At 40.8% G+C, this 27,484-nt stretch overlaps 1 protein-coding gene across 2 annotated transcripts in view; it reads right to left on the bottom strand.

The window, feature by feature from the left end:
- Positions 1 to 27,080, bottom strand: part of LOC126464286 (tRNA (uracil-5-)-methyltransferase homolog A-like) — an 87,312-nt gene extending 60,232 nt beyond the window's left edge. The window contains exons 1-2 of one of the 2 annotated variants that reach the window (XM_050096223.1): positions 26,938 to 27,080; positions 8,207 to 8,431 (exon numbers count right to left, since the gene is read on the bottom strand). In XM_050096223.1, coding sequence (XP_049952180.1) covers positions 8,207 to 8,428 — 222 coding nt within the window. In that variant the 5' untranslated portion in view covers positions 8,429 to 8,431; positions 26,938 to 27,080. Of the gene's footprint in view, positions 1 to 8,206; positions 8,432 to 25,888; positions 26,013 to 26,937 lie in introns of those variants that run through there. The other variant, XM_050096224.1, reaches the window with a different exon arrangement.
- Between the last annotated feature and the right edge of the window lie 404 nt (positions 27,081 to 27,484).

The following is a 27,484-nucleotide window of genomic DNA, read 5'->3' as shown; positions in this document are numbered from 1 at the left end:
TTTTGCTTGACTGTCATTTAATTTATAACCCCTTCTTTCACTCTAATCTCCATCTGTATTACTTTCTCCATAGAGCAACATGAATTTATGTTTCCATTATTTGTATGACTATTGCCACTCAAAAAAATGTTCATCTTGTACATAATGAAACGTATGTTTCTGACACCACCGAAAAGCCAATACAAAAACAGATTATTTCCTCTTTTTTTAGGTTGACATTTTCAAACATGTATATATTGTGATTGATAAATAAAATTATCACATGCACAAAGATTCCAAATGAAAAGAAAATGACGAGAAGGAAAAATAAGGGCCAAACCAAAATTTTTTACAATGATTAAAATGACATAACAAAAGATTATAAATTTTAAAAATTGTATTTAAACCAATTAATTAAATAAAAATTTTCACGGCCTAAAGTTAGCACTGAAATACCACTTGGGAATGACAGAAAAGACAAAGCTGTTATAAGAAGTCAGACGATCACACTCTGACTGACCTCCCTTCAGGACAACAGTGCGACAGCAGTTGCACCTAGGTGAAGACAACATAAACGCCATGCCGATTGGTGGCAGCCCACTTTGATAGCAGCTTCAACATTAGCCACTTCATTATCTGACACATTGTAGCCTATTCATTAGCACTCTCTACGTAGCACAGTTAGAGATCAGCAGTCATTGCAGTTCAGTTGAGAGACTTTTGTTAGAAGCGGTTGCTAGGACCAGAAGTGTTACTTGCGTTTGTCTATTCTGAAGAAGACTGATTCAAAATTAAGTATTTGCACTTGTCTTGTTGTAATAGAACTCATTTATACAAGTTGTTCAGTTTGTCTAATGAACCGAGTATGCACGATTCCTAGCCACAACAATATGGCAACGAGATGTCTGAATAACATGGTGCCGATGATGTAGGAGGAATAACACAGCGACAACCTGTTAACGCTTTGAATCCAGAGCCACCAGCTGCCACAGATTGTCTTAGTTTTGTTTTGTCGTGGGCTTTTGTGTTTTGCTGGTGCCTTAATTCTGTATATTCTGAAGAAGATTGATTCAAAGTTAAGTATTTTCACTTGTCTTGTTGTAATAAAACTCATTTATACGAGTTGTTTGATTGTTTGTCTAGTGAACCGAATATACAGGATTCCTAAACACAACAAAAATATTCACCACAGTCATTTTGATTCAGTATAAAAAATAAAAAACATTTGAAGCACCTGATGAGATTTTAACCTGCAACTTTCTGCACATCAGGCTCATATGTTAGCCACTACACTACATAGCCAACATTCAGACTGCTGTCAATTTTAAGGCTCTGAAACATCACACAGCACTGTGAAATGGCTGCAGGGGGAGGTATATGGGATCTTAACTTACATCACCATACAAATGATTTCAAAATGTCAATCCCACCCTGAGGACGTCTCATTGTTGGCGTTAATACAGTACAGTACAGGGATTCACTGTATTTATGTTCCGTTAAATTTATTTTATTTAACTCTGCAGCCGAATGCCCTTCCTGTCACCGCAGTCATCGAGGTAGCCTACGGAAGGGAAGCCATGTGTGCCACCATCCTGAGAATTGTGTAAACTCTGTTGTGTTTGTGATCATATTTTAACTGTTTGTGTACCTTATTTCATTACATAGTTGAGGTCGAGCAGATAACAGGCACATAAAAAAGACTGACATCACTTCAAAGCTTTTAGAAAACGCCCTTTCTCAGAGCTAGTTAAGTAAAAAGTACACATACATGCAAACTGTAATGATTCTGCTATAGAACACCGTATTGTTCTTTTTTTTTTAACTTTCATCAATAAAATTGTTTTTTATGTGTATGGACTATTAATGATTCTCTCCACTCTGTTGGAATGTTCTCTGGTTTCCAGATTATCTGTATAAGATGAAATAAACTACTGTGCAATGCTTCGCCTCCATATTTTAGTATCTCAGCTGGGATACTGTCATGGCCAGCTGCTTTACCACTTTTTAGGCATTTGATACACTCTACCAGCTCCTCATATGTAGGTTCTGGAATTTCCTCACAGTTGTGACTGTTGCTGGAACTAGTAATTGGTGCTTCTGGATCAGAACAATTCAGTAGATTATCAAAATACTCCTTGCTTGTCACTAAAATTTTTCTTAGTTCAATCATCATATAGCCATTTAAATCCTTCATCACCGTGGTTTTGTAATTAAAACCTTTACTAATTTTGTTGATTATACCATAAATTTTCTGGATGATGTTATTTTGATTATATTCATGAATAGATTCAATCTGTTATTTTAGGAATTGTTTCTTTTTCTTCCAGTTAATTTTGTTTGTCTGCATTTGAGCCTGCTGATAAGCAAGTTCTATTTCAGGATTCTTATTTGTTTGCAACCATTTTTTCTGTAGTTTTTTTTCCATAATTTCATAAAAAGGAGACAGGGAAGATCTCAGAAACTATATAGGAATATCATTGGTCAATACAGGTTATAAGATCTTATCTTGTTTTTGCTATGCCGCTTAAAACCATATGCAGAAAATATAATTGGGGATTATCAAAATGGCTTCTGCAAAAACACATTCACCACTGACAACATATTTGCAATCAAATCGATAAATGAAAAAGTTTGTGAATATAAACAAAAGATACATTATCTGTTCATCAGATTCATGAAAGCTTATGACTCCATCCATAGACCAAGCTTGTGGAATGTAATGACTGAATTTGGTTTCCCAATTAAAGTGATAAATCTCTGGAAAGTATGCATGGATGAAAATACAAGTAGGGTTTTACCAAATGGATTAAAGTCTGACCATTTTAAAAATAAAACATGGTTAAGACAAGAAGATGTTTTGTCTCCCTTCTCTTCAATATAGCTTTAGAAAGAGTTGTGAGGAAACTCAAACTGGTACCTGCTGGGATCCTCCAAGAAAGCAAAATTAACATGTTATCATAAGCAAATGATGTAGTGCTCATTTTAAACAGTGAAATAGAGATTAGGCAATTATTTGTGGAGTTTGCGACAGAAGCATCAAGACTTGGCCTGAAAGTAAATGACAAGAAAATGAAATACATGATAGTTCAAAGATGTAGAGATCAATGGGATAACCAATCACATCTAATAGTTGGTGAACACAAATTCGAGCACATTGAACAGTTCAAATTTCTGGGATCAGTGATAGATGAACAAAATCAGAGACAGATAGAAATAAAAGCGAGACTGCAGAATGCTAACTGAGCCTGTTATGCAATACAAAATCTCTTAGGGTCCAAACTACTGACTAGGAAAACTAAAATAAAGTTATATAATACAATCATCAGAGCAGTTCTAATCTATGGGGCAGAATCATGGAGCCTAATGAAAACAGACCACCACCATTTACAAGTATTTGAGAATAAAGTTTACAGAAAAATATTTGGTCCATAGTATGACAATGAATCACAATGCTGGAAGAGAAGACATAACATAGAAATCCACGAACTATCAAAACAACCAATGATAGTAAACATAATAAATGCTAGAAGACTGCAATAGGCTGGACATCTGATGAGAATGAAAGAAGACCAAATTGTGTTAAGAATATTTAGGGAGAAGCCATATGGCAAAAGACCAAGGGGGAGACTCAGGAGTACTTGGCACAATAAAATTGATTCCATATGTGAAATATAGGGAATAAATAATTGGCAACAGGAGCATCTAGAGGAATCATATGAGATTGGCACAGGAGCTTTGAGTCTCTTAGAAGCCTACTACTACTACTGCTACTACTATTACTACATCAATAAAATATTGAGCAGCACTGATCAAAAGGTACAAAGGTGGATGATTATATTCATCTGAAATGAAATGCGTAAATAGTGGGGAGAGTTACTCGAATCAACAAGAAACACTTCATTTGTGACAAAACTGAGGAGCAGTTCCAAAAATTCAAATTCTATACATCCTTAATAAATGCAAAATCATTCTTTATTAAAAACTGGTAATCAGTAAAGATAAAAATACACAAAAAATTATCATACTAAATTTTGATGTTTTCACAAATCACAAAATGTATAAATTTAATTTAGGAAACAAGAATTTTGGCATCAACAATCAGAAAGTATCTTGAGGCAGAAGGATGGTGTAACCACTGCTACAAAAGCCATTCCTTGTCACACAGCAGTGAAAAGCTGTGCTAGTCATTTTCAGGAGCTGGTGCTGTTAGAAGTGCAAGTACATTGTTGTGGAAGCCACAGGTAGCCACCATAAGAGAAAGCGACTGCTGGAGATGTCAACATTAAAGCTGTGCCAGCCCATATACTTTGGCACATCAGTTAGAAAAGTTGCAACTAGTTAACACTCATTTTAACTGAGACATGGTTGCGCCTAAAAGTGCCAATACTTAAGTTAAATATAGCTTCCATTCACACACTGCAGAAGTACAAATGAAACTATATGATTCCAGAGAACTTTTCTAGTTTCAAACATCTGTGATGTACATATATATGCAGACTGAAGCAACAAATGAAAATTTGAACCAATAACTGGATTTGTACCCAGGTCTCCCTGCTCACTAGGCAGATGCACTAACCACTATGCCATCCTGGCAACCCCGATTTGGCACAACTGCATGGACTACCCTAACACGCCTCCCTCCTCAATCCAAATTCCCATCCATGCCCCAGCCCACTTGGCATTTCCCCTAAACTCAAACAGCACTGCAGAAGCTCTCCAACTGTGCTGGAATAGCACTTCAGCATCAAACAACATGGGGGATCTTGCCTGGAACCCAGGTGAAGGTGCTTCAATCAAATGAAATTAAATGATTTCAGAGGCCTTCTCATAACTCACACATCTATGACATACATATATGCAGGCTGGAGCAACACTGAAAATTTGTACCAAGGCTGGGCTTCGTACTAGGGGTCTATTGCTCACAAGGCGGATGTGCTAACCACTATGCCACGTTGGCGCACCACATCACACATCAGTACCATCATACACAAAATATATCAGTACATATTGTTTTATCGATACACCATAGATGTGATTTGAAAAGGTCTCTGAAACCATATAGTTCCATTTTATTGAAGCATTTATGTCTTGGTTTCATGCACCATCCCCAGTGTCATTCCATGCTGAGGTGCTATTCCAATACAGTTCGAGAGACTCTGCAATGCTGTTCGAGTTTAGGGGGTTGCTTAGTTGATCACACGTTCCACAGATCATTTGAATGATTCTTTTATCTAAATGATGTGGAGTGAGTCAGTTTACAGGATATGTGCAGGCTATTAGTGTTAAGACTAATTAACACATGATCACTGATTCCTCCTTGTGGAACTACACTTAAAATTTTTTTTGTAACGGCTACCAGTTTTTGAGCAGATATTCATCAATGGAATAGAAGGAGTTGTCCAGGAGAAATTATTTTGAATTAGATTTAAAGCTTACCTCGCTACCTGTCAGACATTTTAAGTTACTGGGCAAAGAATGAAAATTGTTTATTGCTTCAAACTGAAATCCTCTCTGAGCCACTGGCAGTTTTCAAAATGGATAATGAAGGTCATTTGTCCATCTAGTGTTGTAGGTAGGGACATCACTGTTCTTCTCAAATTGTGAGTTATTATTTATGACTACTTTGATTATCGTGTACAGGTATTGTGATGGTGCAGTTAAAATGCCTAGCTCCTTAAAAAGGAACCTACATGATGTCCGTGGGTGAACACCACATATTATTCTTACTGCTTGCTTTTGTGCAACCAATACTTTCTTTCTAAGTGATGAGTTACCCCAGAAAATTATTTCATAAGAAATTATTTGAGTGGAAATATGCAATATATTTCAGGAAGTTAATTCATTGGTTTCCAAGATTAGCAATTGTATGAGGAGAAAAATTAGTTGACTTTAAGTGTTTTAGAAGCTCATAACATGTTTCTCCCAGTTCACGTTTTCATCAGTATGTGCACCCAAATTTTGGAACATTTAACACTGCTTACTTACTCTTGTTCATGCACTACATCAATTGTGGGTATGACTATTTGTTGTACAATACTGAATATAGTGTGCTTTTTCAGAATTTAGGGAGAGTCCATTTTCTGAAAACTACTTCGTAATTCTTTGGAAAACATCATTTACCATCTATTCTGTCATTTTCTCTCCAATGGGATTTGCTATAGCACTTGTATCATCTGAAAAAAGTACCAGTTCTGCATGTTGAATGTTAAGTTGAAGATCATTTACATATATAACGAATAGGCATGGACCCAAAATTGAAACCTGTGGGACTCCGTTTGTAATTTTTCCCCAGTGACTAAAATTTGTTACTCTTCCAACATTGTTTGAATAATTTGGCACAATCTTTTGCATTCTGTTTGCCAAGCATGATTCAAACCGGCTGTGTGTAAAACCATCAGTCCCATAAAACTTGAGTTTTTCTAGGAGAGAATCATAATCTACACAATTGAAGAACTTGATGAGATCACAAAAAGTACCAACTGGTGATATATTATAATGTAAGGCTTATGCTAATTGATGGGTGAATAAATAGTATTCTCAGTCAGGCAAACTCTCCAGAACCCAAACTGTGATACGCTAAGCAAAATGTTTTCAAATGTGTGTTACTGGTCTTGAGTACATTACTTTTTATATTGTCACCTCTTTTATGAAGTGGTTTAACAACTGCATATTTTAACCTGCCTGTAAACATTCCCAGTGCCAATGCTGCATTGCATATATCACTAAGGACATTACTTATTAAGTTGTTACAACTTTTCAGAAATATGCTCGAAATTCCATCAACCCCATAAGAGCTTTTTTTATTTTTTAGAATTCTTATAATTGTATTAATTTCAATGGAGGAAGTTGGTGCTAACTTCTAGTTGCTTAAGGTTTTATGGAATGACATTTTAATATATCCTCCTGCTTCTTCAACTGAACCATTTAACCCTATATTTGCTGTTACATTTAGAAAGTGATTGTTAAAAGCTTGTGAAAATGTTGTCATTTAGTTTAATTGTTATGGAACCCTGTGCAGTGACTGGCTGTTCTGTTTGACACTGTCTCGTATAATTTTAATCTTATTATCTGCATTATTTATTTTTTTCAGGACATGCATACTTCTGGACATTTTAATGACTTTCTTTAAAATACTACATATTTTTTGTAGTATGCAAGTAATGTCAGATACTGACTTACTCTGGCCTTTACGTAAATTTCAATCTTCCTCTTACATGAGATTTTAATTCCCTTAGTTACCTATGGCTTGTTTTTTATTGATCTTTTGGATAACTTTTTAGGAAAGCAACTTTCAAATACTCACAAATTTACTATGGAATAAACTGATTTTGACATTAGCATCTCTGTCGGCACATAACAAGTGGGCCAAGACATAAATGGGAATTTGGATTGAGGAGTGAGACATGCTAGTGTAGTCCGTATAGTTGTGCGAAGTCACTTGCCTGGGTGGTGTAGTAGTTAGCACAGGAGACTCAGGTTTGAGAAGCTCAATTAACTCCAGTTGCAGTCACTACACGAGAGGCGTCATGTGTCACAGAGACGGTTACTGTCGAAGTAACCGTAATGTAAAACTCAGAATTTCTGTCATTTAAGGAATAACATGATAGTGCAAACAGAATTGCATCAGGCAGATCGTGCACGTAGTAGAACTATGCCAGACTGGACATAAGAGGTGTCTGCAACTACACTACCCAGACAAATCAGCAGTAGCTGAAATTCCAATGAAAAATGGACACAAAATTACATTAACAATTTCTCCATAATCACAAATGCTAACAATTTCTGAGTGTAATTAAAGACACTCTAGAGATAAAAATATCTATTAACACAGTAGCTTGCAGCTGCATACAGCACTGGAGCACAAACACTGTGAGGTTCAAGTAGATGTGACAGATGTAGGACAAGACATTGCCTTATGCTGCAATGGACTGAGCACCATCCAACAACAACAACAACAACAACAACAACATAGCATTCAGTTACGATTTGACAACAACTGAGAATCACTCAGCTGCAAGCTTGTGGATCTATTAACCATTTGGTGTGGCTGAAGCCCAGGAACTGTTTTCTGAATCTAACTTTCTATTTTTGTTAACATTTTGGTGAGATTTTAAAATATGTACACATAATTTTCCTCCCATACAACCAAGACACTGGTTATAACCAATAACATAATTTACACCAAACACAAATAACAGGTAAATGTTTGAAGATTATCAAACCTTACACCAATTCCATAGTATTTAGGTAGTCCTCTAACTTCTATTTTGAACCTTTCAGAAGTAAACTCGTTTCTTTCCAGATATGCATATGGATTCAAAGGGATAACTGGAGCTGCTGCAACAACATTTTCACCATTGTTATTGTCATTATTTAAATTTGATGGTTGTTCCTCTTCCTGCTTGCCACCTGGTACATCTTCCAGAATGACATTTGTTTCCTCAGCCATAACCTAGAAGCAAAAAGTAAATGTTAAAATTAAAGATAATTTGACAGATACATTATAATAGTAATAAAATCACAAATATCGATAGAATATTCTGTACTGCATTAACTGAAGTTATTCTGTTGTGACCACTGCTGAAAAGAGCTCATATTTGCTGAAACCCAGCAAAAGTGTTTTGATAGAGACCACACAAATATTTGTTGTTTGTTATCAAAAGAAGCCATGGAAAATGGCACAATGTAGGGGCCACAGAGCACAGAGAGGTGTGTGGGGTGGGTGGCGTGGCGTGGCGGTGGGGGGGGGGGTGGGGGGGGGGGGGAGTGGAAGAGTGGTTGGACACATCCAGGGGAGGGGTACCAGGAAGGGGATAGGTGTGCACTGGGAGGGGGGGATGGCGGGGGGGGGGGGGGGGTGGCATATGCATGCTATAGCTCATCAAGGGATTTATTCCAAAGGCTAGCAAGTCTTATTTCAATTTTGTGTGTGGTAGTCAATAACTTGACATTAGAGCTCTTAGATCAGTATGATAAGCAGTGCACTAATCTGAAGGGAATAAGACATACAGAAATAACGGGAAAAACCTAACACAAAACATACAACCTATAGCAAAAAAGCAGAATTGCAAAATAATGGCACACTTCACACTAAATACAGGGTGTATAAAAAAGGATCATCTGATCTGGCAAGTCTATATTTCCAGAATTAATAAACATATACAATTTTTTTTTTTTCATCAGTGGGAATGCAAAACGTTTTTTTTTTTCCATAGGTGTTCATTATGCTCCCTTGAGATGCACGGCATATGTCAATGCCATATTCAAATTGTTCCCACACTGCAGCGAGCATGTCTTCAGTTATAGGTTCCACAGTTGCTGTTATGTGATATCTCAGTTCATTTATTATTGTTGGTAATGTAGCCACATAAACAGAGTCTTTTATAAACCCCCTCAAGAAATCATCATATAAAGTCATGTCCGGTGACCTTGGAGGCCAGTAATGTAAGACTGAATCATTTGGTCCATCATTCAGTAACCCTTTGATTTAAGGATTATCGGAATAGTTCATGCCATCATTTAATGCTTTGTGCTGTAGGAGATCCACACCACAACTAGTACAAAAGTCACGCTGAACACTTATTATTGATGTGCACTGCGCAAAATGTAGAACACGAAACACTTTCTGTTGTCCCAACACCATTTTTACTATAAATGAAGTGGGCACACACTGCTGCTACCTAGCAGGAACCATGTAAAACTCAAGAGTTTGCCCTTTCCAAAAGTACGTTGTTCACACATGTATCTCAAATAACATAATATTTATGATTTTTTAAAAATTGGGTGATTCTTTTTGATACACCCCGTGTATTACTCTGTCTCAAACTGATTGACCCTTGCTGAGTAGAAATGTAAGCGCGGAAAAGCTACAATATACACATCACTTCTTAGAAAATACACAAATATGGCTTATTGACAGGCAATTAATTTTAAGTATTTAATTATGTTTGAGAGAGACTACAGGAGTGTGCAAGAGATGTTGAAACTGTTATACTTAAAAATGTTGTAGGAAAGTTCTTGTAGAAAGTAAATAATTTAGGGTTAAAAGAAACGCATTGAGTCACTGATAGGCACACATAAAAGAAGGAAAACTTTCTATCTTTTGGAGTTACCCTTTGACAAGCTACATACAGTATGCAAACACACACACACACACACACACACACACACACACACACACACACACACGACTGACTAGCTGGCACCACGTAGAGGCATAGGCGTGAGTATGCATGTGTGTGAAAGAATGTGTGAATGTATTTCAGCTCCTCACAGGATAACCCTGAAAGCTAGCAAGTTTTCCTTCTTTTGTGTGTGCCTATCACCAACTTAGTGCTTCTGCTTTTCAGTGCTCCTTTAATCCTAAGTATTTATTCTTATATTCATTTTAATACTATCATAGAGAATTGATGTCAATAGACAATATGTCCAATGTGACCACCACTTTGCTGCTGTTGCTGTTCAAGATGAACACTCATTTTCTGCACTTCTTGTGACAGATACCTTCATCTATAGTGTTGCACACTTCCACAACACTAGATCTGAGATCCACTAGATTTTGTGGATGCTCACGGAAGACTTCTGATTTTAAATATCCCCACAAGAAAAAATTGCAGGGACTGATGCCGGGGATTTGATGTGGCCAAATTTGACCACACTTAGGACACTGAGGAAAGCAGTGAGAAAGTACTCTTTCACCAAATGTTTCATGCAGAAAGTCAAGAACAACATCGGTTGAGTGAGGGCAGGCTACATGCATAGACCACTGCATGTGCATTTGAAGTCAAATGGCATAAATTGCAGGAGGAACTAGTTCTGTAACATGCCCATGTACCATTCAGAACTGATAGTTTTGTCAAAAAAGAAAGGTCCAATTAATCTGTGGCTTGATATGGCAGCCCAAACAGACACTTTATGACTGTTATTGTCCATTTCATAAAATGTCACAGATGTCCAGTAGCCCAAAATGTCACATTCTGTTGCTTGACCACTCCATTAACATGGATGTACACCTCGACGGAGGACCAGATGTCATGCAGGACTCCTTCCACTTTCCTCTTCATAACCCAAGCAGCAAAATTATGCCTGTCTTCTTTCTACTAATAGAGAAGAATATGCAACTCTGTCATTTTGGAGGGAATAAATGAAGGTCTGAATTATGAATGTGCTGAATAGACTGATGTGAGATTCCAGGTTCAACTGTGGCTCCCCTTGTTGACTTATGGGGGCTGCATTGCATTGCCACTCTTACGGCTTTCATATTTTCAGGTCATCAGATTTGAGATACACATGGCTGCTTTGATTCTAACATTACATTATTTTCAAATTGCTGATGCAACCTAAAGACTGTGTTTTTGGTGGAAGCCCAACTTGTGCTAAAATGTTGAAGTTTACTTCTGTGTAATAATTACACTCTTTGTTTCTGCATATAAAAGAACTAACTTGGTTCTCTGTTGAGCAGTCCCTTTCCATTGTCTGCCATATTAATCACCTGAGCTGAGCTGAGCCATAGCAGATTCTTCAGGAACCACTGCATGTGTGACTAGGGTTTACAAATATGTCACATTGACAGAATATCTATGAAATAAATATCAAATGGTTCATCTCATGTGATACTCTATTTAATGCAGCTAGTCAGTATGTTAGAACTTCAAGTTTAACACATATATTTAGGAACAACACAACAACACATATAAGTCACTGAGTAAGTTGACCTGTGTACAAGTCGGCATTCGATTAAACACTGAGTCTCAGTCTAGTGGCCGCTGCTCGGCTGGCCGCTTAGGTGGCGCAGCTGCTGCATGGCTGGCAGACAGTGCCGCACATAGAGGACGTGCGTAATTGCGCGGCGGCACTTTGAATAATCGGCGAGTCACATCACTTATCCCCCCTTTGAAATTGTTGCATTGGTCTTGATGGAGGTGTCCTGGAGATGGCTAACGTCCATAGGCGTTGTTTGACTCGCCGTAAAGTCTCAAGGAGGAGGCTTCCCGTACGGAGGAAAGTGTCCCCGATGATAACGGGTCGAGATGACAGGAGACGTGGGCGATGTGTCGGCGTCCGTTCGCCGAGGAGGAGGCGAGTAGATGTACTCTGACAGAGGATGATCCTCCGGTTCCTGCATGGGCATGTCTCCTGGTGGCGTCCGTTCTGGTGCTGGCATCGCAATGATGGTGAGAGGGCTGCGTTTTGAGTATTGAGAGATGCCAAGTTTAGTGAACAGTTGTTCAGGATGGGGCATAGGGTAAAGTGTCGATGAGGCATTGAGCATTTACAGTGGCTTTGAAATCGCCACAGAGACGAATATCACCATTGGGCTTAGCAACTACAACGACAGGAGAGAACCACTCACTGGAAGTGACAGGAAGCAAGATCCCTGATGCAGTGAGACGATCCAACTCCCGTTTTACCCGATCACGAAGGGCCACAGGAATGGGTCGAGCCCGAAAAAACTTAGTCCGAGCAGTGGGTTTGAGCGTGATATGAGCTTCAAAGTCGGTCGCACGGCCTAAACCAGGAGAAAAAAGGGACGAAAATGTAGTCGACAAGGAATCCAGTTGAGCATAAGGAATAGCATCAGAGACAATATTGACAGAGTCATCTATGGAGAACCCAAAAACGCGAAAGGCATCAAAACCAAAAAGATTTTCTGCGTTGCTCTGGTCAACCACAAATACGGGAATAGTGCGAACGACGGATTTGTAAGATACCTCAGCATTAAACTGTCCCAAGAGAGAAATCTTCTGTTCATTGTACGTCCGTAATTGCCGAGTGACAGGGGACAGGAGTGGAGAACCCAGCTGAAGATACGTCTGAGAATTAATGATAGTGGCGGCAGAACCGGTATCCACTTGCATGCGAACATCTCAACCAAGGATTTGGACAGTGAGGAATAACTTCCCTGAAAGGGAAGAACTGCAATTGACAGACAACACAGAATCAGAATCAGCGTCACGTTCATGAACATCATGTATGCGGTCGGATTTACAAACGGAAGACACATGACCTTTCTTTTTGCAATTGTGACACACAGCCCAACGTTGGGGACAATCCTCGCGTGAATGTTTCATAAAACACCGCGGACATGAAGGAAGTTGCCGGGGATTTTGCTGCAGTTTCGTAGTGGGTTGTTTACGGCTAGGCCGAAGCCGCGCATGGGAGCATACTGTGGCCACGTCGGCCGGAGGGGCCACGCCGCACGCATCATCAACAGCGCACAGAGGTTGTATTTCCCTGACATCACCCCACGCTTCAATTTGCGCCCCAGCGGCGCGAGAAATTTCAAAAGACTGCGCAATGGAGAGAACTTCATCTAGAGTCGGATTCGCCAACTGAAGGGCACGTTGCCGAACTTCTTTGTCGGGCGCCAATCGGATAATAGCATCCCGGACCATGGAATCGGCATAGGATTCTTTGTGAACGTCAGTAACAAATTGACACTTTCGACTGAGGCCATGAAGTTCGGCAGCCCAAGCGTGATAGGATTGATTCGGTTGTTTTTGACAACGATAAAAGGCAACACGAGAGGCTACCACATGCGTTTGCTTTTGAAAATAGACAGACAGAAGTGAGCACATTTCAGCAAAGGACAAAGACGCAGGATCCTTCAAAGGAGCCAATTGCGACAACAACCGATACATTTGAGGTGAAATCCAGGAAAGGAACAGAGACTTACATGGTTGTTCGTCCATGACATGAAATGCCAAGAAGTGCTGTCGAAGACGTTTTTCATAATCAGACCAGTCTTCCGCCGTCTCGTCGTAAGGTGGAAAAGGAGGTACAGCCAACGACGAGAAACGCCCCCCATTTGACGCCGCGACGAAATCGCGAATCGCCGCTGTTAGAAGCGTTTGCTGATTGCGAATCGCCGTCGTTAGAAGCGTTTGCTGTTCAAGTAGATTTTGCAAGAGTTGCTCGACAGTAGCCATGGAACCTGTGAGTCAACGGTGAAAAGGAAAAATCCACTACCTCGTCGCCAATTGTTAGAACTTCAAGTTTAACACATATATTTAGGAACAACACAACAACACATATAAGTCACTGAGTAAGTTGACCTGTGTACAAGTCGGCATTCGATTAAACACTGAGTCTCAGTCTAGCGGCCGCTGCTCGGCTGGCCGCTTAGGTGGCGCAGCTGCTGCATGGCTGGCAGATAGCGCCGCACGTAGAGGACGTGCGTAATTGCGCGGCGGCACTTTGAATAATCAGCGAGTCACAACACTTTTCCCCCCTTTGAAATTGTTGCACTGGTGGTCACCAGTGGTCACCAGCTGGTAAGTTTAAAAGGCTTTCAAATGCTTTTGCTAATATTTGTAGTTTTCAACTGTACACTATGCCTAATACACAAGTGTTCATTTCCAAATACAATAAATAAATTCAGCTGAAAAGTCACTCATGGTTCAGAAAAAGTGGGGAAAAAAATTACAATTTTATGTATGTAACGTGTTTGCCCGAACCAGTTTCATTTCCTGTGAGAGATGCAAAGGTTGGCAAAATGCTCTAAATGATCAGAAATGTATAATTCCCCACTTCACAAAATATACAAATGTAGTATCCTATAGCAATATTATCAGTGACTCATAATTAGAATCTGCAACTCAAACAAATATCTAGGTGTGGATAATTAGGCATTGTTGGAGGAAAAGCAGGTGTCAGGCATTTGTTCATTGGAAGGTTACTCTGAAAAGGCAATCAAAGCAATCAATATACAAAGGACATTGCTTACAAAACACCTTGTGCGACTCACCCTAGAATATTACTTAAAAAAGAGAGACCTGTACCAAATGGGACTAAAAGAAGATACTGAATGTATAAAAAGAAGGGCAGCATGAATGGTCACAGGTATGTTTGACCCATGGAAGAATGTCGTGAAAATGCTGAAAAAGCTGTACAACCAGGTGCTTGAAAATAGATGCTAACTACCAATAAAGATCTATTGACAAACCTTAAATAGTCAGAATCGAGAGATGAATCTAGGAATATACTAGGAGCTGCTACATATTATTTCCATCGGCTGCTCAGATGAACATCAGATTCATTACAGTGTGTACAGTCATTTGAGCAGTGATTCTCCCTACTCTCCACACACAAATGGAATGGGAAGTGACCTTAATATGGGAAGTACACTTCACAATGGTTTGCAGAATATACTCGTAGATGTGGATGTGGTGTGTTCCTTACAAGAACTGCCAGCTATCATGTGCATTCATTTCTTAGAATCCTAGATGGAAACGTATACATCTGTAGGAATGTAACACTACATAACTTAATTAAATAATCACTAAAAAGTTGAGGACTTATGAGTGGGAAGGTTGGGTACTAGTGCAATGAACAATAATGACAAACAACAGGTTTTTTTCCAAATAATTAAATTACTGCAGAGAGCACTGAAATGATCTCAAAAACTAATAGTTCTTAGTGTTAGTTACTTGCTGATATGATGACACCAAATAAACAAGCAGCGTAATGGGATGAGGCTAGAATAGTGCCCTAGTGTTTGTTCGATCAAAAAACAAATGACTACACATGTTCCACATGAAATGGGATATGGAACACAGTTACTAACAAGTAGCTATGTATTCACCAGCATAAACACGACTTTGCCAACATGAGGTGAAGAACTGATGCCTCTCATAAGAGAAATGGCCAGGGTGAGATCCAAAGGATTGGAACACACTTAACTCATGAGTGTACTGGCCATGACAGGTGGGAGCTCGAATCTCAGCCAGTCCCCAAGTGAGCACATGTGACCGTGAGTCCAGGGGAATGTCTTGAGGCATGAAGCACCGATTTATATACTGAGCTGTGTTACTGGTGTAAAGACAATGCAGCGTGGCCAAGTCTCAATACTTTGCACCAAGTGTCAAAGATACAAAGTACACAGTCACATCGCATGACTGTCACAGTCTGTGAAAGGGGCCAAACTCTGATGATGTCGTTGCAAAGGGAAGATCAGAACTGAGAATGAGGTTAGCCCAGAGGAAGCCTAGTTAGAGGTGGAGCTATTGTATTGGTCCCAGAAGCCAGTGACCATAAGAGATGGGTGTCCACCACATGACAGGGCAGAATCACAGACTTTGGGTGGAAGTAAGTGCATGTCACTGCATTAACACAGCTGCATAAAGCTAGGTGCATATGGAATGGAGCTGGACTGCCAAGACCAGTGTATGGTGAAGGGGCTGCCACACAGCTTGCCGCCCCCCCCCCCCCCTCAACTGCCTCTCCACAAGAGGTAAGTGTGGAAGAGGAGTGCGATGGCCACAACAAAGACTGGTGCCAATGGAGGACTGTTGTACACGCAATGAGGCTGGCGATAGCAGCATCTATTTTAGCTGGTGGCGACTTCAATCATCCCACAATCAACCAGGAAAATTACAGTTTTGTTAGTGGTAGGCATGATAAGACATCCTGTGAAACATTACTAAATGCCTTCTCTGAAAAACACTTAGAATATATAGACAGAAATCCTACTCATGATGGAAATATATTGGATCTAATGGCAAGAACAGGCATCATCTCTTTGAGGATGTCCACATCAAAACTGGTATCAGTGACCATGATACAGTTGTCGCAACAATAATTATCAGAGCGCAAAGGACAACTAAAACAAGCAGAAAGATTTATATGTTCAGTAAACTAGAAAAAAAATCAGTAGTCATATCTCAATGAGGAACTTAAAACTTTCAGCACAGGGCAGGAGTATGTAGAGGAACTCCGGCTAACATTTTTTAAAGAATAACGGACCATGCAGTGGGTAGACATATATCCAGTAGAATAGTTCATAATGGGAGGGACCCCCCATGATATACAGTTGCTGTGAAGGATCTACTAAAGAAACAGAGATTACTGCATAATAGGCGTAAAATAAAGAACAGAGCTATGGATAAAGACATATTGAACGAAACGTGTTTGGTTGTCAAGAGAGCAATGAGAGCAATGTGTGAAGCCTTCAGTGATTGCCGCTGCAGAATATTGACAAATGATGTTCCACAAAACCCAAAGACATTCTTGTCATATGTAAGAGCTGTTAGTGGAATCAAATTTAGTGTCCAGTCCCTAGCAAATGAGACAGGAACTGAAATTGAGGTTAGCAAAGCAAAAGCTGAGCTGCTAAACTCTGTTTTCAAATGTTCCTTAACAAAGGATGACCCAGGAGAACTGCCCCAATTTAATCCTCTTACCACTGAAAAGATGAGTGAAATAAGTATTAGTGTCAGCAGTGTTGAGAAACAGCTGAAATCATTAAAATTGAACAAAGTACCAAAGCCCAATGGAATCCCTATCAGATTCTGTATTGAATTTGCACCTGTCTTAGCTGCTCTTTTAACTATAATCTAGTTTAGATCCCCTCGAGCAGAAAACCATGCCCAGTTCTCGGAAAAAAGCATGGGTCTCACCCAACTACAAGAAGGGTCACAGAAGTTATCCACAAAACTACTGTCCAGTATCCCTGACATCGATTTGTCGTACAATATTAAAACTTATTCTGGGCTCAAACACAATGTGGTACCTTGAACAGAATGACCTTCTCCCTGCCAAACAGCATGGTTTCCAAAAACACTAATCATGTGAAACACAACTCACACTTTTGACACATGGTATACCGAAAGCTTTGGATCCAGGCAGGTAGGCAGATGCAGTGTTTCTTGATTTCTGAAAAGCATTTGGCCAGTACCACACCTACATTTATTATGAAAAATGTGATCATATGTGGTACCAAGTGAAATATGTGACTGGATTGAGGACTTTTTGGTGGGGAGGACACAGCATGTTATCTTGGATTGAGTGTCATTGTCAGATGTAGAAGTAACTTTGGGTGTGCTCCAGGGAAGTGTGATCGGACCTTTGCTGTTCATGTCATATGTTAGTGACCTCGCAGACAGTATTAATAGTGGCCTGAGACTTTTTGCAGATGATGCACTTATCTATAATGAAGTATTGTCTGAAGGAAGCTGCATAAATATTCTGTCAGATCTTGATAACATCTCAAAATGGTGCAAAGACTGAAACTTTGCTTTACATGTTCAAAATATATATCTAGGCATAACACTTTGTGAGAATATGAAATTGAATGATCACATAGGCTCAGTCATGGATAAAGCATTGTGATTAGCACTGCAGAATACTGATAAATGATCTTCCACAAAACCCAAAGACATTCTGGTCATATGTAAAGGCTGTTAGTAGATTTTCTTGTGATAGTTTATGTCTCTTCAAGAGTCTGTCAGGTCAGTTTCTCCACATTCCTGTAACTTTCTCCCACTGACCAAACAAGCTGTTTGTTCACTAGGATGTACCCTGCCATACACTCCATAGTGGTTTGCGGAGTATAGGTGTGGACATGTGTCAGCTGGTGGCACATGGGATGAGGAGTGACGAGCTGGCCTGGCCAGCGTTGTTGACAGGTGTTGGGTCAGGGGCAGATAGAATACTGAGGAAGTGCAATCAGTCTACAAAGTATATTACTTACAAATCACTCATGTGACTGATTCTAGAACATTGCTCAAGTGTGTGAGACCCATACCAGATAGGACTAACAGGGGATATTGAACATATATACAGAAGGGCAGCACAGATGAATGGTCACAAGTTTGTTTGATCGGTGGGAGAGTGTTACAGGAATGTGGAGAAACTGACTGACAGATTCTTGAAGCTAGACATAAACCATCCCAAGAAAGTCTACTAATAAAGTTTCAAGAACTGGCTTTAAATGACTCTAGGAAATACAGGGTGTATCAAAAAAATGTATACACACTTTGAACTGTCATAGACAATTTACTTCCCGTTCTACAAGGTTAAATATCTGTGAGGAAGTAATCTTATGTTTCTTCAACAGGTGGCAGCAGTGGCAAGGAAGTAACTGCAACATGGCAGATGTGTGTTTGAGCTTTGAAGCGTGGAAGCACATGATTAAGTGGTACTGGAAGTTTGAGAATGTAGCTGCAGGTCGAAGACAGTGGAGAAGTGAGTATGGTACAGAAACACCTTCAAGGTTAACAATTATGCGTCTACGAGACAAATTCGAAATGCATGGAACAGTGTGTGATGTGCATAAAGGTCGATCAGGGCGACCTTGTACAGCTACAAGTGATGATTCCACAACTGCGGTCTTGGAACTGTTACAGCGTTTGCCTCAAAAATCTTCAAGGCAAGCGGAACGTGAGAGTAACGTAAGTGCTAGTAGTGTGCTACGCATTCTGAAAAAAGGCAAGTTTCGTGTGTACATTCCAAGCCTGGTGCAAAAGCTAAATGAAGACAATCCAGATCGAAGGTTAGAATTCTGTGAATGGGTTCCGGAGATGGTGAAACGTGAACCAGGATTTTTGGGTAGCATAATTTGGTCGGATGAAGCCCAATTCAAACTCAATGGAACTGTCAACAGGCACAATTGTGCGTACTGGGCTGAAGATAATCCTCAAAATTACAGTTGAAAAGTGAATTTTCCTGGTGTAAATGTGTGGTGTGGTTTGTCTGCAAGGAGACTCATTGGGCCTTTCCACATTGAAGGTACTGTTACTGGAGAAACGTACCCAACAATGCTTGCTGACTCCATATTCCCTGCCATTTGTGCATTATACGGTAATGATGAGTTTTATTTCCAACAAGATGGCGCCCCGCCACATATCATAGGGACATACGAGCATACCTGGATCACAATGTGCCAGGCCAGTGGATAGGACGCAGGGGACCAATCGAGTTTCCTGCACGTTCTCCAGACCTTCTTATGGGGCACAGTAAAAGATGAGGTGTACAAACGTAAACCATGTAACCTGGACATACTTTGGAATGAGATTTAGGCGGTGCGCGCCGAAATCGCATTGGACACTTTGGTACGATGTACGGAATCAGTGGTGACTAGTACTCAGAAATTTATTGATGCTGAAGGCCACCAGTTTGAACATTAATCACATTTGCAAAGTAGATTTATTTTTCCAATTGGACTTTAAGCTTTCCATTTCCAGAAATTTAACATTGTAGAACAGGAAATAAATTTTCTATGACGCTTCAAAGTGTGTATACATTTTTTTGACGCACCCTGTATACTACAACCCCATACATATCGTTCACATAGGGATCACGAGGATAAGATTTCAATAGTTACTGCATGCACAGAGGCTATCAAACAACCCCAACCCCAATAATTGCTACACTGGGCTGCACCACACCATACACTCCATAGTGGTTTGTAGAGTATAGGTGTAGACATGTGTCAGCTGGTGGCACATGGGATGAGGTGTGCCAAGCTGGCCCGGCCAGCATTGTTGACAGCTGCTGGATCAGGGGCAGCTCCATCATGGCTTGGTGGGTTTCCAGCTGTGCCCTCCGCAGTGGTGTGGTAGGCTGGCATCTCAGGGGGATTGGCAGAGGGGCGCGTTGGGCAGTGTCAGCAGTGGTTCGAGAGTTGGCAGCAATGGGCATCTGCAGTGTATTGATAATAATGGTGGGGGGAGATGAGTGTTGTGAGGTCAGACAGCATATTGCTGAGCTTCAGTCTACTGATCGAGGCGCTGGTAGAAGTGCCTCGAAGATGTAGTGTGAGCATCTTGGAGACCCGCTACAGGACCTGGCGGAAACCACAGTACTGTGGGAAAAGCACGGGCCAGTAAGCATCAATATACAGTATGATGAGGATGGGTGAGGTGAGGTCATTGTGAAAAAATGTCCTGTGTTCACCATAGCTCTGGGATAGGAGGGGTCACAGGCGAGCCATGCAGTCCCGCAAACCAGTGACGAAATAATGCGTGTTGTCACCTGTGATCAGATGGCAGGATCTGGGAAGTCAATTGGCATGGCAAGTAGCTGGACGTAGACAAGGTCAATGGATGATATCTCCAGATAGGCCTTGTGAGTGACACGGAAGCCAAGAAGCAGCAGAATCAGTGCAGCAGTCCACCTACTGCTGTGGCAGGCAAGGGCTGTCTCCATGTACGGTGCAGCAATTCCATCATGCTGTTGGCAGCTCAATGTCAAGTGCTGGTCAGACCTGCAAGGGTCCACTAGCACACGAAAGATAGATATTTGTGCCCTCGGCCTCTTGTGATATGGTAAGGGCAGCTGAAACAGGCAATCCATGTGAGGATGAAGGAGGCAGCTACTGGGGCAGTGGTGACGTTGGGTATTGGTGTTGCCTCAGGGCAGTTGGTGAATCTGTCCATCATGGTGAGAAGTTAGTTGGAGGAAAGTAGAAGGCCATTGATGTCCATGTGAATGTGGGCAAAACTCTGCCTGACATTGGTAAGGAGCCAAAGTGTGTGTTGGGAGAAGGGAGGGGGCTATGTGGCAGTTGACCTTGGTGTACAGACAGGTGAGGTAGATACAGGGCTATTGTCTTGACCCTGGTAGCCAGTGACAGTAGCACATGGGTGTATGTTCACATGGCAGAATTGAGAGCTTTGGGGAGAAGTACGGGATGAAGAAAGAAACTCACTGCATTAGCAAACGTCTGTAGCAAGAAGGAACAGGGCTGGCCTGCTAAGAATGATGTGCGGTTTAGGGATGCCACACATCCTTCACTTAATGTGTAAAGATATGGATAACCAGGAGGTTCTGGTCCCCTTTGTCTGCAGGTATATTTACAAAGTGATCTGAACAACAGGCAGATGTGAAAGTTCTTACATAGGTTACGAAAAAAGTGCCATCTAGATCTCACAGGTTCAACATCAATAAACATATTGGTTAGAAAAGTGAATCTGCAACACACTGTCAGCTGCGTACACTACTGGCCATTAAAATTGCTACACCAAGAAGAAATGCAGATGATAAACGGGTATTCATTGGACAAATATATTATACTAGAATTAACATGTGATTACATTTTCACGCAATTTGGGTGCATAGATCCTGAGAAATCAGTACCCAGAACAACCACGTCTGGCCATAATAATGGCCTTGATACGCCTGGGCATTGAGTCGGAGCTTGGATGGTGTGTACAGGTACAGCTGCCCATGCAGCTTCAACACACTACCACAGTTCATCAAGAGTAGTGACTGGCGTATTGTGACGAGCCAGTTGCTCGGCCACCATTGACCAGACGTTTTCAATTGGGAGAGATCTGGATGTGCTGCCCAGCACAGCAGTCGAACATTTTCTGTATCCAGGAAGGCCGTACAGGACCTACAACATGTGGTTGTGCATTATCCTGCTGAAATGTAGGGTTTCGCAGGGATCAAATGAAGGGTAGAGCCACGGGTCGTAACACATCTGAAATGTAACGTCCACTGTTCAAAGTGTCGTCAATGCGAACAAGAGGTGACTGGGGACGTGTAACCAATGGCACTCCATACCATCACGCCGGGTGGTACACCAGTACGGTGATGACGAATACACGCTTCCAATGTGCATTCACTGTGATGTCGCCAAACACGGATGCGACCATAATGATGCTGTAAACAGAACCTGGATTCATCCAAAAAAATGACGTTTTGCCATTCGTGCACCCAGGTTCGTCGTTGAGTACACCGTCTGTTGTGGATTGGCAGGAGACCAACCCACTAAATTTAGAGGAAGCCGAAAGGCACGCGTTTTAGCTCACGCAGGCTGGCGTGAGGTCTGGAACAGGACAAGGAAATTAGAACTTAGAAAAACGGACACAGATGGTGGAATACTTAACTTTAATCCATTAATGTTGAACGTAGCTCTTGTCTGTACATTATTTACAATATCAATAGCAACTGATAATGGCGCCTTGCTAGGTCGTAGCAGATGACGTAGCTGAAGGCTATGCTAACTATCGTCTCGGCAAATGAGAGCGTATTTTGTCAGTGAACCATCGCTAGCAAAGTCGGCTGTACAACTGGGGCGAGTGCTAGGAAGTCTCTCTAGACCTGCCGTGTGGCGGCGCTCGGTCTGCAATCACTGATAGTGGCGACACGCGGGTCTGACATATACTAACGGACCGCGGCCGATTTAAAGGCTACCACCTAGCAAGTGTGGTGTCTGGCGGTAACACCACACCATCGCAGGTGGTCCAGTCTGTGATGCAGCGCAAAGGGTAACCACAGCCATGGTCTCCGAGCTGATCGTCCATGCTGCTGCAAACGAAGTCGAACTGTTCATGCAGATGGTTGTTGTCTTGCAAACGTCCCCATTTGTTGATTCAGGGATCGAGACGTGGCTGCACGATCCATTACAGACATACGGATAAGATGCCTGTCATCTCGACTGCTAGTGATACGAGGCCTTTGGGGTCCAGCACGGTGTTCCGTATTACCCTCCTGAAACCACCAATTCCATATTCTGCTAATAGTCATTGGACCTCGACCAACGCAAGCAGCAATGTCGCAATACGATAAACCGCAATCGCGATAGGGTACAATCCGACCTTTATCAAAGTCAGAAACGTGATGGTACGAATTTCTCCTCCTTACACGAGGCATCACAACAATGTTTCACCAGGCAACACCGGTCAACTGCTGTTTGTGTATGAGAAATCAGTTGGAAACTTTCCTCATGTCAGCACGTTGTAGGTGTCAGCACCAGCACCAACCTTGTGTGAATGCTCTGAAAAGCTAATCATTTGCATATCACAGCATCTTCTTCCTGTCGGTTAAATTTCATGTCTGTAGCACGTCATCCTCGAGGTGTAGCAATTTTAATGGCCAGTAGTGTAACTGACAGTGTTCTAATACTTAGATATAATAGAGTAAATAGATCCCAAAGTTGTAGTTGATACACACGAAAAAAAGCTTGAAATGTCTGTTTAAAATCATAAACAGGAGCAGCAAAATTCTCTGTTCATTCAGTTTCAAAAGCAGATGACTTCTTTTGGCAGAACAGATTCATTGATTGTGCCACGCTTTGCACCCAAAATCAGAAAAGTAGTACAACAACGATTTAACACAACAGACATATTTTCTGTTAAAGTAAGCTGATAGATCTGAGTGAGTATGAAGACTGAAAATTATATGGAGCCCACAAGTTTTGATCATTTCATCAGACGAAGGAAGATTAATGTACCATCTACATCAAGATTATTAGAGGAGGAGGACAAGCTCTGAATGCTTTAAGGATGGAGAAGGAAAATGGCTGTGACCTTTCAAAGGAATCATCCTGGTACATGCCTGAAGCAATTTAGGGAAATCAGAGAAAACCCAAATCTGGAGACTGATCTGAACTGTCATTGTCCCAAATATGAGTCCAGTATGCTCACCACTGTGACACCTTGCTCGATCATTCGATCAGAGGGATTCTTCACAGGAATTAAACATGCTCCACTGTTAACAGCTGTACTCTGAAGTGAAAAGTCATTCTGCTTGGTCTAAGAAATTAATTGGAAGGAGCAACCAAGCTTTGTATGACCCAATGGGTCAATGGAAGCATCCGATTCCATCAGTCTGCTTTGACTCATGACGTAAGGGTGTTGTGGTGTGTGCCGTCATTACAGCACAGTGTTTATGAGTTGGTTGTTGTAGAAATCGTCTTGTTGTGTTTCATGGTGCCCTCTGGTGGTGGTGGGTGTGCTGAGTACAATGTGTTATATTGCGTTCATTTGAGCCTTGGTGTTGGATGTGTGAAGCCGTTGGCAGTGTTTGTAAATCCAAATGTAAGGTTTGGAAATTTTTTCAATGAGTTATCAATTTTTTAGTTTACGTGTTTGGCATTTTCATTAGGTGTTATTGGCTTGTTGTTTGTACTGTGGTAAGACGTTTAATATGTGCGCATGTGTGGCCAACCTAGTTTCCAGTGCCAGAATTTGTTGGTGGTAATTAATGTTTTTTTTTTTTTTTTTAGTTGTGGTGTTTTGTGCATTTATGGTGTATTGAATGTGTTTTAAGTTATGTAGGGATGTTTGATTTGTGGATTTTTGAGGTTGGGATTTTGGTTTCATTTTTCGTACTTGTAGGTGTTGGTTTTTTGGTATCAATAGCTGTGGCTAGCCTATGTAGGTCACCGGAAATGATCGATTCCCATTTTCATAGTTGTAGGTGTTGCTGTTTTGGTATCATCATCTGTGGTACACCTATATAGACCAAGGGACATGTCAGATTCCAATTCTCGTAATTTTATTTGTAGGTATTGGTGTTTTGGTATCGTCACCTGTGGGTGACCTATGTAGGTCAAGGGAAGTGTCGCATTCCTTGATATTGGAGAGGAATGTTGTAATTTTTCTTTTTGTTCATCATTTTGTGTGTTGAGATCATGTTTTTTCTTTTCAAGCTTGTTCTCACCCTAAAACCGCAATTTCCCGCAGTTGTCCCATTAGTTTATATTTTTGGAGGGAGATGTTATTGTCTTATTTATAGGTATTTTCGTGTTTGTTGCCATGCGTATGTAGTGACGTCATAGGTGCCATATTGAAGACGCTTAGAATAGACATTTCCGCCATATTGATGACATCATGGGTCAAAGCAGATGGGTGGAATCGGACACTTCTGTAATCCCAACCCAACTATTGTCCTTCAACTACAGCAGTGTGTGTCAATCTCAGTTCAGCTAGAGTTCAGCAGTAGAATGACCCAGTGGAGATTGTACGGCAAAGTCCTCACATCGTGATGCTGCCCACAAGCCATTAATCACATGAATGAAACTTAAAACTTCCGGGCTGATAGGCCGTGGCCAATGTATAAAACCCTCCCATGACGTTTCGTCTCCGACTGCCAGAGACATCCTGTGAGATAAAGCAGCAAACTTACCTGGGAGGATGTCTCCCGCAGTCAGAGACGTCAGGGGAGAGTTTTATACATTGACCACTGCCTGTCAGGCTGGAAGTTTTAAGTGAAGACAATACCGGTTGTGAAAGCCTACATTGTATTATCACATGAATGAAAATACAAAGTCAAGTATAGTTACAGAGTTGTCCAAAAAATGCAATTGTTGGTCTACGTCTTTGACCGAAGACATTTTTATGGAGTGATGTCTCAGTCAGATGTGCAAATGTTAACCTGAAGATAACTAGGAAATGGTATTTACCTGAGTGTGTTGTAGCACCAGTGAAGTATGGTGGAGGTAACAATTTTCTTCCCTCCTCTGTGCTCTGATCAGTACACCTTACTAGAAAGTCTGCAGTCCACAGTCTCAGCAACTTTCCACAAGTACCAAAGTAGATAAAAAATACTTACAGACACAGCCTGCTAAATAATCTGGACGATTAAATGAACAAGAGTAAAAACAATAAAGAAAATTCTCAGATTTCGTAAGTACACCTATAGTTTCAGATCACAGCATGGAATGGTTAGCCTACACATATTATACTTCAAGGAGATTAAAAATCATATCACTAAGCATATAACAGAACTGTACAAATTAATTACATCAAATTAGTAACTTTGAATTACTGTTACGAACAGTTAATGTTTCTAGCTTTAAATAAAGTACAATTATTAAACATGTCAAGAGTAGAAGGAATTTGACATTTTAAATGCAGGCAAATCAAACTATATAAGACACAGGTGCCTGAAATTATCTTTCCACATTATGGCAGAAGGCTGTACAAGCAAGTTCGCCCAAAATGTTTATCAGCTAATCAACAAACAAGCCATTTTCGACATTTTCAAACCAAAAACCATTCCATTTAGGCCTAGTCTTTGTCATAAATAAATAATGACTCATGATACATTACATTGACTGTCATTTCCGTAAATGTCATTAAAATACGGTAACGGTAGTCCTTAGATTAAGAAAAACGACAAAAAAATAGATTATGTCTGGACTCAGAGCTTTGCATTCACTGATCCACGCTGGAGCGTATTCGTTCTAAATTTTTAATGGTACCATAATGCATGTGATAGCGCCTTGAAAAGGATTTAGTAATTTCTGGGAGGGCAGTTATTATAGGCGATGATTTTCTTATATAGTTAGATGCTACACATAATATGTTCAAGTCTGCTATGGCATGCACTGCAGGTACTGTTGAATAATAAAGAATCACACGATAATGGCTATGGCCCCGAAAGTGCAGTAGTGTCCATATAACGCACGATTTACCGATAAATAAAGAGCCTTATGACATGTCAACACACCTTTTCCAAACCAAAACATTCACGTCTTACCACGCTGACAATCCCGATATAAACAAACAATTCCAAAGACTTTCACACACATATCATTGGTGCCAACTCTTTAAAGCAAACTTGTATACCTCTTAGCTGAGCACCCACAGGCATGAATAAATTACACGTGCAACGTCCCTCCCTTCCCCCGCACAGAGCAACTAACCTTACTGTGAACCTATACCTTGTTTAAAAATTACTGATTTCAAAGCGCATGAAGTGTTACAGCCCACCATCTTCTTGTTTTCCTTTTGTTTTGCAAAGACAAAAATAATTAGTCACGTTCGATAACACAAATGCACAGTCCTAGTTCCATGCACGATGCACGTTTACGTTGGCTATGGACGATTTCTATTGAATGTTGGCTCGCTTTGGCGCTGTCTCATAACCTGAGAACCTGCAAATGAAAACTGCAGGTACAGTTCACCTCTGACTGTTGGCGTAAGGTGAAGAAGTACCTGTGGGCAAAACCACAGGACAAATGAAAATGTAAAGTTGTGTGGAGTGCAATACTTCC

This window comes from Schistocerca serialis, chromosome 1, assembly GCF_023864345.2.
Source record: "Schistocerca serialis cubense isolate TAMUIC-IGC-003099 chromosome 1, iqSchSeri2.2, whole genome shotgun sequence".
Classification (NCBI taxonomy): domain Eukaryota; kingdom Metazoa; phylum Arthropoda; class Insecta; order Orthoptera; family Acrididae; genus Schistocerca; species Schistocerca serialis.
This window is presented reverse-complemented; position numbering and strand designations above follow the sequence as displayed.